General features: G+C 39.8%; 1 protein-coding gene across 1 annotated transcript; it reads right to left on the bottom strand.

Moving 5' to 3' along the window:
* Nucleotides 1-11,811: 11,811 nt before the first annotated feature.
* LOC138603619 (B- and T-lymphocyte attenuator-like) lies at nucleotides 11,812-16,832 on the bottom strand. The gene is made up of 6 exons (XM_069675490.1): nucleotides 16,710-16,832; nucleotides 13,061-13,381; nucleotides 12,847-12,888; nucleotides 12,627-12,752; nucleotides 12,501-12,535; nucleotides 11,812-12,418 (listed from the first exon to the last, which is right to left on the bottom strand). Exons 1-6 carry the CDS (start codon nucleotides 16,783-16,785, stop codon nucleotides 12,074-12,076), a joined length of 945 nt encoding a protein of 314 aa, XP_069531591.1. The 5' UTR covers nucleotides 16,786-16,832; the 3' UTR covers nucleotides 11,812-12,073.
* Between the last annotated feature and the right edge of the window lie 2,066 nt (nucleotides 16,833-18,898).

The raw sequence follows: 18,898 nt of genomic DNA, 5'->3' as shown, positions 1-18,898 counted from the left end.
TACCTGAATGACACTGTCACTTCCTTTGAGACTTAACTAGAAACGAGGTTTTATCTTCAAATATTAAGCGTACACAGCACTTGCTTATTTTGCCAGTTGAGCGGATATAAAGAGGTTAAATTGATTTACCTTTTATTTAAATGGGGCAGCAGCAGAGTTCTAGTTAAATTACCATTCGAGACTAACGTTACAAAAGATATTCTGGCAGTTTGTTGCAGATTTGTGGAAGTATTTATTTAAGAAAATCTATTCTTTAACAAACAGGAACATCTGAAAACTGATAAGACTACTCTGGGATGTTGACAGTTGACAGTGCGCAGATAAACATCAACGTTAAAAGATGCACTAATCTCTGTTTAAAGATTCTACATAATAGAATCTGTAGTAATATGGACCAATCAGGGATCAGCAGGCTGTGGCGTATGGAGGAAAAACAGTCCGTGAGGAGAGCAAAAGCAGGCAGAATGCAATCCGCCGTAATGACATCCCGGCTCCCATCAGAGTGATCTGACGAAAATTTAGCTTCCTGTTAATCTCTATAAAGAGACATCTGCATGCTAACAGCTAACAATCTGTTCTAGAACTAAAATTTAAAAAAAAAAACTTTAGATGAATTCCCTCCCTCCCGTTCAGATTTCCCGACTTCCTTGAATGCATCAGATCGATGCGACCTCCGTTCAACAAACGAGTATTTTAGAAGCTTTCTTCTCCTCTTGAGGACAGACCTGACAAAGCTTGAATTTTTACTTCTTTCAAATCTGCATCATGATGTTGAAATTTCAGCAAATAACAAGTAAATCACAAGAAAACGTTTTCTCTTTCTGTAACAATGCAGCACGCGGAAAAGGAAGTCTCGACGGGAAATCGATTATCGCTTACCGCCCGGCGTGTTCACCGGTGTCCCCAGAGGCGATATCGTCTCAGACTGACCTAATTCTTTTTCCCAGAAATGTGTCTGTTTTCTTATCATTTGTATCAAACTGAATTCATCCTGTTTTGGAAATAAACTCTGAATTGCACCATTGTGACCATTTCTCAAACATTTATCATGTAAATGAATGGGTTTTTTTCTCCTCACAGTTTCCACAAACCTCACAAAGACAGGAAAGGGTAAGTCATTCCTTTGTTACTAAGAGGCACTTATGTGGCAGATTTATTCTTCTTATCAATAACACTGATAAAATTAAAGCATTAATAAAAACAGAGGCTTATCTGGAGGAAACTGCGCTCACCTTAAGTGGACTTAAAATAAAAACTTAAATGAATAATGTGTTATTGTTGGTCCCTCTGTGCCCTTTAAGGTTTATGGAGTCACACTTGCAGGAAATCATGACTCCACTTTCCTTTTAATAGACTCTGAACAACCTTGTGTCATCGAGATAAAAAGATAGGATCTTTCAAGTTGCCTTTAAAATCAAGGGGGTTTTGCTTTTACGCCACCAGAGGGCGATGTTGTTAAATTCTTTAGAGTCAGAGCTCAGATTTTTCCCCTGACACGTCCACTTTTTGTGCACATTTATCCACCTGCTCTCTTCCAAAATGATATAGAAACTGTAATGTAAATACAGGTTAAACCAGCAGATATTTTAATGACTTCCTTGTTGCACCTCTAAAGGGGCAATTTCCGCCTGCATGAATCACATGCTGTGTGGTGGGCGATGATGCATCAAGGGTGGGGTGCATGTGTGTTTGTGAAACTGTGTGTGCATGCAGTGCGGGGTGGTATGTCGGCTTTAAGCACTTTTAAAAACCACAGAGGCAGCGCAGCCCACGTGCTTCATGCACCCTGCACTGTACGTCCAACTCCCCCCCACCCCCGTCACTACTTTACTCCACACTCATTCTACTTCAGTTTTTAAATATGTTTTTGGCCCTAAAACCAGCTGCAAACAACTTTTCACTCACACTTCTTTTGTGGCTTTATATACAGTGATTAAAGTCAACAAAACATCAGCAGTTAGTCAATGTGCGTACAGATTTGCTGCCACAAAATCACAAGTTCACACTGAATAAAATCAAGATGCTAAGCAGCTGCTCATTTTAGAATTTAAATGTGAATACATAAAACTCGGATTAAAAAGAGTTTCCTTTCCCAGTAGCCTTCGTTGTTGCCAGCCTTGTTCTTGTGTCCAAATACTATATTAATAGTGTTTTCTTTCACTCTGTTATTATCATTTATGGATTCACTTTGAGCTGTAGAAACTAAATGTTCTGTGGCCTGTAGAGATTTTTTTTTCTGCCGAGTTTCAGTCTGAACCGAAAGGTGTCATTTCCTGGTTCATCTCCTGATGAGCTAAAATAGAAAAATAAAGAGTTTTCTCCCCCCGTCTGTTTGCTCCACACGGCTGAACTTCATGGTGACTCATATTAAAATATGTCTGTGATCTTGTAGGGATTTAGTTTATTTGCACCGTTGTCTAGTTTCAGTGAAGTCAGAAACCACAGGATGGAAATTCTCACCTTGCATCAGCTCACCTTCAGATTGAGTGAAGACACAATCAAAAGTGTACCTAAGCACAAGTTTCAATATTGAACTGCAAAGTTCAAAGTGTCACTGTATGATTCAATATTTTACATAAAAATGTTCTAACTTGGCGTACTCAATAAGATGCTCCTTTTGTGCTCATGTCAGTCAAGCTAACATTTACTGGAACCAGGTTGTTTTCCTCACATTAATAACTCAACTTGCTAGTAGAAAGCTTATTTATTATTATCTATTTATATCCACATATTTATTCACTAAAGTTTACAACCAAATACTTTCACAACTAGAGACCTCGGCCACTTTAGCTGTGTCCCAATCCAGGGGCTGCATCCTTCGGAGGACGTATTTGAAGGCTGCGTCGAAGGCTGTCCCATTTTGAAGGCTCCTTCAGATGCGGCCTTCTTTTTCCCGGGCCACTAAGTATCCTTAGGGTGCATCCTTTGCAGCCTGACGTATCCCAAGATTTATTGCGCACTAATGACTTACCCTTCGTAGACCCTGTCCTTCGAAGGATGCAGCCCCTGGATTGGGACACAGTTCTTGAGTTGAAACGTGCAATTGTTAGCATGCTAACATGCTAAACTAATAGATGTTTTTAGCACTTAGCCTGTACTAGTACTGCATGACATAGCGAAGCTGATGACAAGTCTTTTTAATTACTTTGCTAACCATGTAGTTAGCTAACTTGTTTAAGGCTTAACATGATGATAGCTAAGCTTAATTAGCCTGTAATATTACAAAGCTAGCTTTCCATAAATTACTTTTTATGTGGTATGATTTGTATTTATCTGTTTAAAGGTATAAGTAGGATTTGCCCTTGTGTTTTGTCAACACATTCAAACAAAAAAAATTCACTACAAACATTTGTGCTAGCATGCTAACCGCCGGTTACCGTTGCGCTAGCCAGTTAGCTTGTCCTACCCGGTTTGAGGCACCTACCTGCCCAGAAAGAAGGCCAACTCTGCGTCGCTCTTGCGCCGTGTTCGCCGGTCTGAATGGGGCCCAGTTGCTAATTTGAACCACTCCCACACTCACCTACACGCTGTGATTGGCTCAGAGAACCACGACAGCGCCCCTCCTGAAAACGTCCCGTGCAAAGCAAAACAACAGAATAGATGCAGAGGGAAGGGTCTCACAAGGGTCTGCACACACACTCACCAACACACATGTATAAGTGATATAAGTGATCATTTATATTATATTATATTATATTATATTTGTAAAAGTCTATGTTTTATTTTTCTAGGAAAATCCTACTTATTATACCTTTAAAGAAAATGAACATCTTCAGTGAATCATTAACATTAAGCTGTATGTCAGTGGTAATAACTGATGTGAAACGTCACATCTCACACCGGTGGAGGATAAGTGGAGCCTTTTTCTTTACAAACCTTCATGTGACGTGTGGTTTAATTCTGCTTCCTGTTTGTGAGCCGTCAGTTTGTCTGCTCTCAGAGGCTCAACAGACACCCAACAAGAAATGTAACTTATTATAATATGAAAAAAGAGGTCTTAAAGAAAAGAGGTGCTAAAACTCACACCAGTATAGAGCTGCTGACAATAAAATTCACATGAGGAATTCTCAGTGGTTTGTCACCTATACAGGAAGCAGATGTGTGTAAATGCTTTAAATCTGCACACACACAAACACATAGTAGTTCTATTTTATGGCGGTTTCTCAGGTTTGAAATTTCACTTCTTGTATCATCACGGCTTCACTTACAGGAACTCACAAGCATAAAAGGTCTGACAGCAAGATTCAACATTATTCACCATAATAAACACACCATTATTTGGCCTGTTTAAAAAGTAATTTGTTTATTTCAAAGCCATTAAAGCACAATTAATAACTCCCAAAACACATTGCATAAAAACATTAAGCTCAAACTCAGGTCAGTAAAAATGTGATGAAATCAACAAGTTGCACTTAAAGGGGCTATATGTAAGGTTTTACATGTATTCATCAATCAAATATCATGTTATTGCCAATGTGAAGGGATAGTAGAGGAACTGAAAAATTAAGATCTTCCCCAACTTCCTCCTAAATTTTCCGTGGAAAAAGAGGATGTGACGTATCTGCGCGGTCGCGAATACCTCTGCCGAGAGCTCATTCTGCGCCACGACAACAAGCTGAGAAATGGAGACGGATCATGTTAGCAAACGACCGGCGCCCACAACAGCACCAACACAAAGTACACACAAAATAAAAAACAAAAGGTTTTATCATGTGACGTCATTTATCATCGACGTCCGGGGGAGCAGGGCATGCGAATCATGTAGACCTTCGTTTGCTTTTGGGGATCAAAACAGACCCAGAACTGGCTTTCTTGCTACGCGTTGTAAGCTTGTCGTTAGCTCTGTAGTAGGGATGCACGATATTGGATTTTTTGCCGATATCCGATATGCCGATATTTTACAACTCATTTAGCCGATACCGATACCGATATTTTTTCCTGCACACCTCATTGCAGAGATCATCAACTCTCTTCTGTATTGGAATTAGCGTACAGTATAATGGTGATACTCTTATCACATTTGTTACAACGGTCGGGGTGACGGGTCTTGAGATGGTTAATCAAGTTTGTAGTGTTGAAAGACTTTGCCTTGGCTCCTCCTCGCATCACCGAAGCTGAGCAGTCATTGCAAATAGCAGTTTTGCTTTCTATTTCAGACACTTTGAAAAACTTCCACACCACGGACATTTTGGCTTCTAACTCTCTCATGCTGCAGGTAGACACATGTGACGTCATCACGCTGCGCCACGCAGGTCTTCTTTGCGCCGGGGACATTGCGCCGAGGTCGGGCATTTAATCAAGTATGCAGCAGCACATTATTTTATCGGTTAATAATATCAGCGGATATCGGCGGATATCGGCGTGTTGGCGTGTCATTTTTAAGCCAATATCAGCTGATACCGATAACTTGCCGATAATATCGTGCATCCCTACTCTGTAGTAAGTAAAACTTATTGTTGTCATAGAAACTCTCTCCAGCTGCCCTGCCCCGCCTGGCTAATGTTCGCTAATGCTTGTGATGATTTGCTGGTTCGCCGGCGTAATTTGCAGTTTGGTTACGAAGTACAATGCTGGAGTCATGCAGTGTATGTACGTTAGAGCTAGTTGGCTAACCTTAGCATGCTCACTAACGTTATGACTACCAAAATACTGTGTGTATGTAAGTTATCTAGCTTGACAAATAACTTTGCCAGCTAACATGATACTAACTTAGGTATTATGACAAACAGTGTTGATTTTGGACAACATGATTCCGGTCAATAAACACAGTCAGTGAAAAGTAAACAGAGCCGGTGAGTTCCGAGACTGAGCATGCTCAGTTTCGTGTGTCTTCGGCCAAAACGGATGCTCGTTCATGCGAGTGAGTGTCCGCACAAGCGCGTACAAGTAGGTTGACTGCAGTTCACTCAACGACTGTCACTAGGAATGAGGATTTTCAGAAAGTTACATATAGCCCCTTTAATTATAGGAAATGTCATATTTACCATAATCCTAATATGTTATGTAACTTCAAGACTCAGACTACTACACGTTTGCATAGATTTGATCCATGGGCAAGGCATGATGGGACGGCTGGCAGCCCGGATTGGGTGTGTCCCTGGATCCTCCTGCATGGACACCTTTATATGAAGTTAAGAGAGACCGGACACTGTGTTGTTTATTAATGGGGCATTTTTTGTTTGCATTGTGCAGATTAACGGTGCAGTTGAACCATTTCTATATGTTAAAAATAAAATCTCACCTTTACACAAAGAGTTTGATGTGATGTACATAGTTATCACTAAGATGACAAACGCCATGATTCCAACGACACGGTACACAAATGGCCAGAGAGTGTTGTTAGATTCTGGGCTTTCTGCAAAAAAACATAAGAGGACATTTAACTCATCATCCGTGTACTTAGGTTAAATAATGTACTGTGCCGGCACCGTCAGACTGTGAATGAAGTTTTCTTACCCGGATCTATAGTCGTCCATGTGTCGATCGGAGCGACAGTCAAACAGGGTGAAAATGAGGAGATTTAATGTCAGAAATAATGAATACTTTCAAATGTATTAAGCTCTTTTTCAGTAGCACTATGCTATCTGGGTTTCTTTAGTCAGTCCCTCCAGGAAGTTGCAATGTCCCAATGTCCTCGAATTTGACCAGTCATGCTCGTTCCCCCACCAAACTCACTTCCTTTTTATTGAAAATATTAACCCTCTTAGTTTAGCGATGTCATAAAACGTCAGAGATAGGGATGCACGATATTATCGGCATGTTATCGGTATCGGCCGATATCCGCCGATATAATTAACCGATAATATAATGGGCTGCTGCATACTTGATTAAATGCCCGACCTCGGCGCAATGTCCCCAGCGCGAAGAAGACCTGCGCGGCGCAGCGTGATGACGTCACGTGTGTCTACCTGCAGCATGAGAGAGTTAGAAGCCAAAATGTCCGCGGTGTGGAAGTTTTTGTGTCCGAAGTAGAAAGCAAAACTGCTATTTGCAATGACTGCTCAGCTTCGGTGATGCGAGGAGGAGCCGAGGCAAAGTCTTTCTACACTACAAACCTGATTAACCATCTCAAGACCCGTCACCCCGACCGTTGTAACAAATGTGATAAGAGTATCACCATTATACTGTACGCTAATTCCAATACAGAAGAGAGTTGATGAAATCTGCAATTAGGTGTGCGGGGAAAAAATATCGGTATCGGTATCGGTAATCGGCTAAATGAGGTGTAAAATATCGGCATATCGGATATCGGCAAAAAATCCAATATCGTTTATCCCTAATCAGAGGGTAAAGTTACTGTATTTATATCATTGGAACTCTGTAAACTAGAAACATGTTCGAACAGAGGTCAGGTGCGATCATCTCTCTTTCAGGGGCTTCGCAATCCGGCGTTGAACAGTGTCTTTTTCTGAAACTTTGTACAGTAAATCTGTAATACTCTTTTATTGGGTTATTTATCCATGTTTCTGTCATATAAACTATTAGCCCTCCCCTTAGCCACCCCATGATGCCTTGCACTGGATCTGTGTTTGTGCCTTTCGACCGAAAAGTGCCTTTGTTGTTGATTTGTTAGTGCTGATATCAAAGAGTCTTTGTACAGTGAGGTGGTAATCCTGTCTGTTATCAATGGTTTCTGAAGTATTAGCAAGTTTTTAAAGATTATGTTCTGAGCCTTTATTGGATAGGACAGTGGATAGAGTCAGAAATATAGGAAGAGAGAGTGGGGATGACAAGCAGCAAAAGGCTGAGGGTCGGGTCAAAAATTTATTTACAGATTTGATTTGACGTCTTGACACAGGAATCGACCGGAAGTGACCTTAGAAGACGAAAAGCTTGTTCAGCTAATAAATAACTTCATTTAAGCGTTTCGCTCATAGTGGATCTGTGGTGGCACAGGCCTCCAAGCTGATTAGTTCCAACTGAAGATGTATAACTTTAAAAATTGGACATATCATACATTCATATATAAAAAGTGAAAACAGGCAGGCAATTTAGGTCTGAAATTGTTCAATAAAGAGGGAAAGTTCATAGCAGTATGGATAAGGGCCTGTGTCCACTAGCAGCGTTTTTTTGCGCTGGCAGCGCCCACAACCTCAATTTCAAAACGCTTGTCACCAGCACTTACTGTTGCTAGGTAACGAAATGTATCTGGCAGCAGTTTGGATTCTCTTGGTAATGACTGTTAAGTCTGTTTTTAAATTGCTCTGTATGTTTAATATTTGCTTTTATTCAAGAAAATTTTACAAAGAAAACATAAAAACAATGGAAAGGAGTTCCGGCATTAGCAGCAGCTCTAGACAACGAAATTGTACCCTCGAAAAAACAAAAGGCTTATCCAGTAGTTGCAGGTATAAACACAAGCTGCACAATGTTACCACGGATGTCTTGGGTTTATTCAGTCCAGTGTAAATGTTTAATTAGTGTAAAAGTCACACTCACCATAGATAGAGATGCGGATGCCATGTCCAACACCTAGACCACTTCGACACTGATACACATCTGAGTCATTTCTGACAATGTCTTGGAAGATCAGAAACGATGCTCCCTCTGAAGGCTTTAAAGTTTTCCACTCCGTTTTAAAGCGAGTGCTGCTGACATTGACAGGAACATCAGTTTGCTCACGTTTAAACCAGGACACTGTTGGTGGTGAATTGTTACAGAATGTAACTGGGCAGTTAATCGTCAGGTTTCCTCCGAGGACAGCTTTATACACTGTGTTGCGCCGAACGTTAATACTAACGGAACATTCAGAATCTTCACCTGCGAAAGCAAAATGACAAAACGTTGCAATTAAAAATTACAAATGTCTGGGCAGTTATCCTCAGCTGCGACTGTGATACCAGCTGATGCTAACAGAACATGAAAGCAGTGGGGAGACTTAGATCACAGAAAAAGTTGCTTTGGATTGCCTCATGCTGCAGCAGCTGTGTTCATCAAACGGAAAGTTCGGGGCAGGAAGTCAAGTGTCGTGTGCTTTTCACAAAGGCACTTAATTTTTTATTTTATAACAATGGGTTCTGTACTGAAAGAAACTCTCTTAAAATAAAATATGTTTTGGTTTAAGTTAGAAAATGATGTATTTTGGGTTGAAACCATGGTTGAGATTGGTTTTCACCAATTTTATTGGGGAGCTTTATTAGAAAGTGCTCAAAAAGAGCTCTAAAACTGTCTTCCGTGGTGACTCTACATTAGCTTATATAGCTCAGAATTCAGCCATTACACTGCTGTATCAGATGAATTTTTACCAATACAAAGTAATCACCACTTCCACGAAAAATAAACAAATTAGTAATTTTTTCTGCCTAAAATGGTTGTAAAAGAGGCATGGCTGCTTTTTTCCCACCAGACAACACACAAATGCTCCATAAAGATCCTCCTGACACGCAAAATATGAACAAATTGGCATCGAAAACATGTTTTACAATCTAACATTTGGTTGTTTTACCTTTCCCTTCATAAGAAACAGACCACCGACCACATTTACATTGAATCCACTTCATTTCCGTGTTGAGTTTTAACGCCACACAGTTGTCTTTTCGTTTGTGTAGGAGATATGTGTCCTTTACGCCTTCACTTTATAACCTTTAAGATTGTAAAACATAATTTTTCGGAAGCATATTTGTCGATATTTACTTCTTAATGTCTGAGAAGCAAGGACAGTAACGCAGACCTGCTCAGACGGAGAGACACAAAATAACCAAAAACTTACTGTCAGCTTCCAAAGTGCGGAGAAGCGCCACTGAGGTGAACACATAAAGGACGGTGAAGCAGTAGTTTGGTCTCATGGTGAAAAAACAATCAAGAACCAGCTTTCCAGTTCTGCTGTAGCTCTGCTCTATGTATGTCAGTTAATGGCATCTGGTCTGCTTTACTTCCTGTGTAACACCTAATTCAGTCTTTGGTGTGTGTGAAACCACTCTACTGAGTATGGTGTGAGGTCAGCATACAAAAGATTTTTTTCAACCTCAGTGCAATTAAAACTTCAGGGGGTATTCAAGTGAACACAATTGCTGTAGTGGTATTAGACAGTAAACAGCAAAAAAGCTTGTCAAACACAATTATATTTGATTGCACAAAATGATTAAGTTATTATTACATTCTTTTCTTGCAAGTTAAAAACAGGATCAATAATTCTACAAGGTTGTGAATCACAAAATTACACAAGCTGCATTGTCATTCTTATTGTCATAAAATGAGTCAGTGGTTCATGTTGTAAGCTCATGGAACCATTGGTTATCGGATGTGATGCTTCAAGTTATAGACAGCATAAAACCACAGTGTTAACCTGCAGCCAGCACATTACACAAAGCATATCAATCAGACATAAACCTGTACGACTTGTAGAACGTTTGCAAAATTCATTTAAAAACAAATTGAGTTTGGTAAGAGCTGGTGCTGCGATGTAGCCTGAAGTCCCTTACCCATTTGGTGTAATCCTATATATTCTTACTGTCAACAAATGTAACGATATACCAAAACATGAGTCAATCTCTCAGAACTCTCTGACTTCCTTTTGTCCGTAGCACACGATGGAAACACGCCCCCAAGCTGATTAGTTCCAATTTAGGTCTGAAATTGTTAGAATAAAGAGGGAAAGTTCATAGCAGTATGGATAAGGGCCTGCGTCCACTAGCGGCGTTTTTTTTGCGCTGGCAGCGCCCACAACCTCAATTTCAAAACGCTTGTCACCAGCACTTACTGTTGCTAGGTAGCGAAATGTACCTGACAGCAGTTTCGATTCTCTTGGTAGTGACCGTTAAGTCTGTTTTTAAATTGCTCTGTATGTTTAATATTTGCTTCTATTCAAGAAAATTTTACAAAGAAAACATAAAAACAATGGAAAGGAGTTCCGGCATTAGCAGCAGCTCTAAACAACATAATTGTACCCTCGAAAAAAACAAAAGGCTTCACCTCCGCCATTGTTGTTGAATAAGTAAATATCTGAAGTCCCACCCCTTCTTGATTTTGATAGGTCGGTGAGAGAGAAGTGACATTGATGAGCAAAAAAACAATTTTCATCTGAGAGCGTCCAGAGGGTTTTTGTGCAGAGGATGCTGAGCACTGAAAACGCTGAACTGCATTGGTTGTGTATAGAAAGTGGCCAGCGTGAAAAAAAAACGCAGTTAGTGGACACAGGCCCTTAGTCCACAAAACATTTTTCATTTAGTCAACTTTTACAAAATTATCAAAAATAATTGGCAAAGACATTTCTTGCTGATCCATTATTTATGAAGGTTCAAAGCCTGTATTCCCTTTGCTGCACCTGTTTGTGCGGGATAACTTACACCCTCATCTTTGGCTAAACTCGTGTGAGGCTAGCAACATAGCACCAAAGACGTGGAAGGTGGCCAAATCTGAGTGCAGATAGGAGGCAATACCTCTGACCTCTGACCTCTATCAGCTGGTGTTTTGATGCTGCCTTAAACTCGGATTTTAAGAGATATATATAATGTTACAATGTTGGATGAAGTTTAAAATCTGTAGGTCAAAGTATGCTGGAGTAATCCCCAGGCTTCTCAGCTCAGTCTGCTGGCTGTTGTGAACGCCAGGTTTCACACAGTTTTTTCTACATGCTGCACTTTGTGATGTCACAGAGCTGGCCAATCAGAAGAAAGCAGGCTTGTAGGGGCGGGGTTTCTTAAAGGGACAGAGCTGACTGAGTTGTTTCAGGCAGAGGCTGTATGAGGACCTGCACATAGCACCAGTGTGAGAAAAATGTTGAGTTTTTTCAACTGTAAATTATGCTAAGCTACTCAGGTATCACAGAGTGAAATATGAAGCTTGAAATTAGCATAATACCCCCCCCCCCCCCCTTTAAATGTAATCTTTTCACAGCTTCAAAACGTCAGCAAAGACAGCACAGAGCCTTTTCTTTTTGGATTCAGTTCAATTGACCAAATTGTGGAGATGCTAATTTTAGTGCTAACATTGTAGGGCAAGGCTTTGGAGTCTCAGGTACATTGGTTGGGATTGTGCTGTAGTATCCTCGTGTTATAATAAGAGAGCAGTTTTCTTTGTCCATGCTTCTCGCTGTGAGAGAGTCTCTGTTTGTCCATCAGTGGTCCTCTAGTGTCTAACAGCTGTTGGGGTCTTTAATACGGATCGCAGCATACTCTGAATTCTCCTCCAACTGCCTCCGTGGCCGAGCAACGGGCCTCGCTGGGACCTGATGGTTGAGGGCGGCATACACGAGAGAACTCCTGTCTTCTTCCATCGTATTCCTCTGCCTCTTTCTGTCCTCTCTCACCCTGCTGTAAACGGCCTCATGGTCTCTTGGTAACGGTGGCTCTATGTGTTGTGGGGGCGGGGTCTTTCTACGGGTCGACCTCTGAGGCGGCGGCGCAGAGGGGCTTCCTCTTGGCGACGGGTGAACGCTGGATCCTGGGAAGGGTTGCTCCACCATGGGGATCGCAGCATACTGCAAAGATAAAAAACAACATTTTGCACAATATTTGACAGAAAAAAATGGGATTAGTTTTTAGGATGTATCCTTGTCTTACCTGATTATCTGCGATCGTCCCTTTCTCTGATTTTCCTGCGGGATGACATTTTGCTGAAATTAGTTTCTGTTTTCGGAGTCGTGATCGGTGGCGTTTAATCGTGAATACAAAATCAGAAAATCTCACCTTTACACCCTCGCATTGATGCGACGGATATAATTATCACTATGACGACGAATGCTAAGATCCCTGCTGCAGCGTAGACGTACAACCATAGCTCATCTTTACGTTCAGTATGAGATGTTGTGCTGTCTGCAGAAAAAGAGGAAGTTCCCCAAAATAAAAATGTATTAAAACTTTATTAACAAAGGCAACACTAGAACACAATATGATATAAACTTCTTACTTGTGTCATTCTTTTGTGTTTCATTGTTACTCTCTGGATAATCTATAAAACAATACAAAGTCTTGAATCTTGATTGAAAGATGGAAGAGGTGAAAATACACTCTCAATGAACACTAGATTTGTTTATTTATATTCATGCTGCACAATGTTACCAATGTTACCAAGTCAATTCAGTCCAGTGTAAATGTTTTATTAGTGTAAAAGTCACACTCACCATAGATAGAGATGTTGATGCCATGTCCAACATCTTGACCACTTCGACACTGATACACACCTGAGTCATTTCTGACAATGTCTTGAAAGATCAGAAACGATGCTCCCTCTAAAGGCTTTAAAGTTTTCCACTCCGTTTTAAAGCGAGTGCTGCTGACATTGACAGGAACATCAGTTTGCTCACGTTTAAACCAGGACACTGTTGGTGGTGAATTGTTACAGAATGTAACTGTGCAGTGAATCTTCAGGTTTCCTCCGAGGAAAGCTTTATACACTGTGTTGCGACGAACGTTAATACTAACGTAACATTCAGAATCTTCACCTGCAACAAGAAAATGACAAAAAACATGGAGAATAGATTAGTTAATCCTTACAAGATTGTTTACCAAAACATTGCTATGTAATAGAGATAGACCGATATGGTTTTTTCAGGGCCGATACCGATACCGATTATTAGTAGTCAAGGAGGCCGATAACTGATATTTGGTGCCGATATTCATTTGCAGTAAAAGTGAAAATATTGGCGCCAAAACTTTGAATAATACAAACTCCAACACTTAACTTTGTTTAAATGCCTTTAAGCATATGTTTATTAAATAAACAAACAAAAAGCGCAGGGAGTTCCCAGGGTCAGCGGCATCTCTTATAAAGTTAACTAAATAAATAAATAAATAACTTCCTGAAGTTTTATTAAGTAAATAAAACAAAGTTAAATAAAATTTGCAAAAAAATGAATTCTTATCGGCTGTCGAAAAAAAAAAAAAAAAAGGCCGATGCCGATATGCATCAAAATGCCGAATATCAGCGCCGATAATTGGCCCGGCCGATAATCGGTCTATCCCTATTATGTAATAATTGAATCTGATACCAGCAACAAAATGTTCCACTACTTTGCAGCAGCATATATCATTCCTAATTAAATACGACCGAGACTCAAGTAAGCGTCATGACTGATGATAATGGATGGATTCTGAAGTTATCAGTGTTAAATTTGTTCAAGTCAATGAGCTTCCGAGCGAGTTAGATACAGGGACAGTGTTTGCTACAGGTCTGATGCCGTTGACTGAAGCTTTGACCTTTCTTAAACTGCTTACATACTTAATAAAATATTTTTAGCTGTTGAAAATTATACACTTCATGATACAATTTTAGGAACATGCAGATACCCTGAAATCACCTGAAATTTAAAGTAACATAAGCAGCATTATACTTATTGTAAAAGTAACATAGGAATAAAAAACTACCATTATATGCAAAAACGTCACATCAAAAAAAAAAAGTGAACGTGATGCACAAAATGAAAATGTGAACAAACTGATGAAAGTTTCTGTGACGTTTCTTGTTGTGATTAGTGGAAACACTATTTGCATGAGTTCCAGCCGGTTAAGTAACTGAGCGTGAACCCAGCCTAAAGAAGTGTCTCTCGGGGAATCTTTGAAATCCGCCCACCCCCCAAAAAAATCAGCAACTCTAAACAACAGTTTATAAAACAGTCTCAACACATGTAGCTGTTCTGGAGCATTTGATGAATTTGGACATGTAAAGCTTCAAGGGCAGATATTAAATTGATTTTTTTTCAATTTCAGAGCTGATGGGTAAGTGTGCAAAACTATCTGCAAGTACAGCACAAACAACTACATAGAGCCACAAAACTTCAAAGACCTGAAAAAATCTATAAAGATGAAACAACAGCATACGGAAACAAAACAACTACAAATAGATGCAAAACAACTGCATATGGACACAAAATAACCAGAAAGACCCACAAAAATCTATGAAGAGAAGAAAAACAACTACAAAGACACAAAAAGATGAGGAATATATTCAAACTACAAAGAAACACAAAACAACATCACAGGGATATAAAATCAAACTACAAGGAGACACAAACAACTACAAAGAGACAAAACACCAACAAAGGGAAACAAAACGACTTCAAAGACGCAAAACAACTACGCAAAATAACCAGAAAGAAACGCAGAAATCTATGAAGGGAACATAAAAGAACTAAAAAGACACAAAACAACATCAATGGGGATACAGAATATCAAAAACACATACAAATGGCTGTAAAGAGACAAAAAGACTCTGAATAGACACAAAACAACAGAATAAGGACCCAAAACAACTCCATAGAAACACAAAACGACTACAGAGACACACAAAAGACTACGAAGATACACAGACTACTATAAAAAGACACAAAACAACAACATAGGGAGAAAAACTGTTACGAGATAAGACACAACTACAAAAAAACACAAATCTACTACAGAGAGACCCAAATTGCTATGGAGACACATAACCATAAAGATACAAACAACTACATAGAGACAAAAAACTACAACAACCACAAAGACACAAAATCTTCAAAGAAACACAAAACAACATCAATCGGGATACAAAATCCAAAAAGACATACAAATGGCAAAAAATGATACAAAAAGAGACAAAATCACTCTAGAGAGACACAAAGAACTACAAAGAGACACAGACTACTATAAAGGGACACAAAACAACAACGTAGGGATACAAAACAACTACGGGGAGACAAAAATACTACGAAGATATGTAAACGACTAAAAAGAAGCAAATCTACGACAGAGAGACACAAAACGACTTTAAAGAGACAAACAACCGCATAGTGACACAAACTACAAAGAGAATAAAAAGTACAACAAAGAGACAGGAAACAACCACAAGGAGTAAAAAAGACTACAAATGACACAAAATGACGATAAAAAGATGCAAAACACAAAATGTCTTAAAACGACGGAAGCCTTTCTCGGATGAGAAAAGTAGGAAGAGTGGGGGGCCTTCATCGTGACAGCGCCCAGGACCCATTTGTCTTTTAATCATCCCATGCATTCATAGTGCCAGTATTGAACAAAATTTTATTTAAATTAAGTCTGCTTGTAACCAACACCATGAGTCAGCGCTAATAATACCCTCTCTGCCCTCAGACCACAAAGACACATTTAGAGTTCATGACAACCACAGAATAGAACTAAATAGGACATCATAAGAATAATGACACTGCGGTCAGAAGTGCTGAATAAAGTCACACGTGGCCTTTTCACTTTTTGAGAAATGATAAATTGTGTTATTTTCATGAGGAAGGACCTGCAAACAGGAAACTGTTATCTGCCTTGTCTTAATCTACACTTCAAAAACAAGAAATATAGAGTGGGTAGACGATTGATGCAGCTAGTGAGTAAGACTTTAGAATTATTCTCTAGTAGTCTCTTTATTGTTTGGATAAAACCTCTAATTGTTTCCATCAAGCTCCTACACACAAAAAACACCCTATGGAAGATGCAAAGTGAAAGAAGCTTTTTTAGCATCAGAAACAGACACTATGCCGTATTTAAAAATTAAACAGAAATTAATTGAACCTGAAGAGGTTTGGACAAATTATGTCCTTTTTAAAAGTGTGTGACCATTTGCGTTTAAGTTCTAAATCCTGGGTCGAATGTTAACAGCACTCAAAGTTTGCGACCTTTACAAAAATCAGGCCTCTAACTCTTAATTTGTAAGGTGATCTTTTTCAGTAAAACCCCTGATATTACACATTACAGACCCTTAAAGGACGGAAAGGAAACACTACACAAATACTGAGCTAGCATAAAATGCCAAAAAGAAAAACTTACTGTCAGCTTTTAAGGTGAGAAGCAGCCCTGCCAAGGTAAACACAGGCAGGACGGACCAGCAGCGGTTAGGCCTCATGATGGGAACGCTCAAAAAACCTCTTGTCAACTTTCAGACGCGGCAAATCCAAGTGGGAGCCGGTCCACTGCGAACAGCATCATTAGGCTGAGAAAAACAGAAGTGCTGAAGACGAGGTTGTGGCTGTTTAGCTATATGCTGCTTCCTCTTTCTACCCTCAGCTCCTTCCTACCTATACCTCTTCCCCTTAAAGTAGGGGCGGTGAGAGCTCAGGAGGGGAGTGAAGGTCGGTGGGTGGTCTTGGTTTTGCAAATGTTGCAGGTTCACAGCAGCGAAACATCTCAGATTAGGGGGGTTTCCACAACTTCATGTGCGAAACCTGCTACATTACAGCCCGACAAGACCTCATTTGTTACTACGATCTTCCCTCTCTGTTCATTTCCGATTCTTGTTTCAGACTGTGCACCTTGACTTCAGCTTCATCACTCGTTAGCAGTGTCTGTGGTTCACCCTCTTCGAGCTGACTTCCTCTCTGATCCTTTCCTTTCATCGCCCCAATCTGCTTCTCCTGCAAGCTTGTGTGGCCTCGTGCACACAGCATTGTGGTTTCAGAGGAGGATGTACAGTGCATTGAGGAGACGTCCTTTAATGCCCACTCCTTTAATGTGTGTGGTTGTTATCGGGTGACAGCATCAGGCTGTGACCTGCTTATCTGTCAATGAGTCAATCTTCAGGCTTTAAAGGAGCATGCTGTCTATTTTTTCAAATCAAGTGTGCTGTATTTCTTACAGAGAGTATGATTTAGCCTAAAAAGAGTGATAAACCCAAGTGATAAAGCAAAATCACACTAGAGGTCAGATGTACTGAATATCAGCACTGCTGTGATTTGGTCGTTCCATAATCACAGCAGTGCTGATATTCAGTATAACATCACTACCTTGAGTGTAATACTACTTTTATACAACAGTTATACAAGCAGCAAATAGCATTAAAACTTAGTACAACAACAGATTGTTTTTTGCTCCACCAACTCAACCACTTCCACAACTTAACTGAAACTGGACTTTTGTTGCCAAGCAACACATACATTCTCCTGCACTCTTGCTACTTTGTATGATAGGAGTGAAATAGGAGTCTGCTGCGTGATTCAGAGGTACAAGCTTGATCAGTGTGGACATACACGGTGCTGTGATAGTATTCAGATCATGTGACTGAGGCAATGTGATACACAGAGTGAAAAGTCCCAGTGATGTTGTTTTCTATATCAGCACTCTGCCTCTCCTCAGATTACTTGGTTGGAACATACTGTTATTTGATGTGATTTACAACTATACTTAAAAGACATAAAGTCATGATATTTCAGGTCCTGTCACCTCCGTTTGAACTATTTTTGGATCTCTTGTTATCCCCCAAACTTGTGTCCTCTTTAAACTCTTCAGACTAGAAAGTACCAGAATCTGGAAAAACACAAACAGCAACCAAATAAAGTTCACCAGCATTTGAAAAAAATTGAGACCCAATTCTTTGTTCTTTCTGAGGGTATTTTCATCTCTTATGGACATTTTGATCAATGTAGAAGGGAAATTAGGAGGGGCATTCAAGCAGTCTTTAGTATTTAATCTTAAAGTTTTAACAATTGTAATGCTATACTTACACTGCATTAAATTATAAGGGCTTTGCGTGTTTTGCATGTAATATGTTCTGCATAGTACCTGTCAGGAGACAAGTAGGCTTATGTACAATTATAGCATCTTTATGGCTAGAGTAATAATAGTCAATAATAGTCTCAAATGTTTCAAATGTGAAAATACTCAGAATGTATGCTTTGAAGGTGTTTTGGAAATAACTGACTAGTATCATCCGTAGCAATGCCTCATAAGTAAAAGGGGTAAATCAGCATGTCAAGTACAAGGAGTTGATGTTTATGTACTTTTCTACCACTGCAATACTCCCGTTATTCTGTACATCCGGGTAAAAGAGGAAAATCAATTAAAAAAAAAGTTAAGTTAGTGAATATCTTGATAATTAATAACACTGTGTTGAGAAATTAATATATTTTACGGAACAACAGCGCGGACATGTGGCGTTTTGGGGTCAAAGCAAGTTGTTGGGTGGTGCGACTGCGCAATCGCTCTCTGTGTACGTAATGACGTACATCATTGCGTCACCGACG

This window comes from Semicossyphus pulcher, unplaced genomic scaffold (assembly GCF_022749685.1).
Source record: "Semicossyphus pulcher isolate SPU_LCO1_2020_fin unplaced genomic scaffold, fSemPul1.0.p SCAF_24, whole genome shotgun sequence".
NCBI classification, from domain to species: Eukaryota; Metazoa; Chordata; class Actinopteri; order Labriformes; family Labridae; genus Semicossyphus; species Semicossyphus pulcher.
This window is presented reverse-complemented; position numbering and strand designations above follow the sequence as displayed.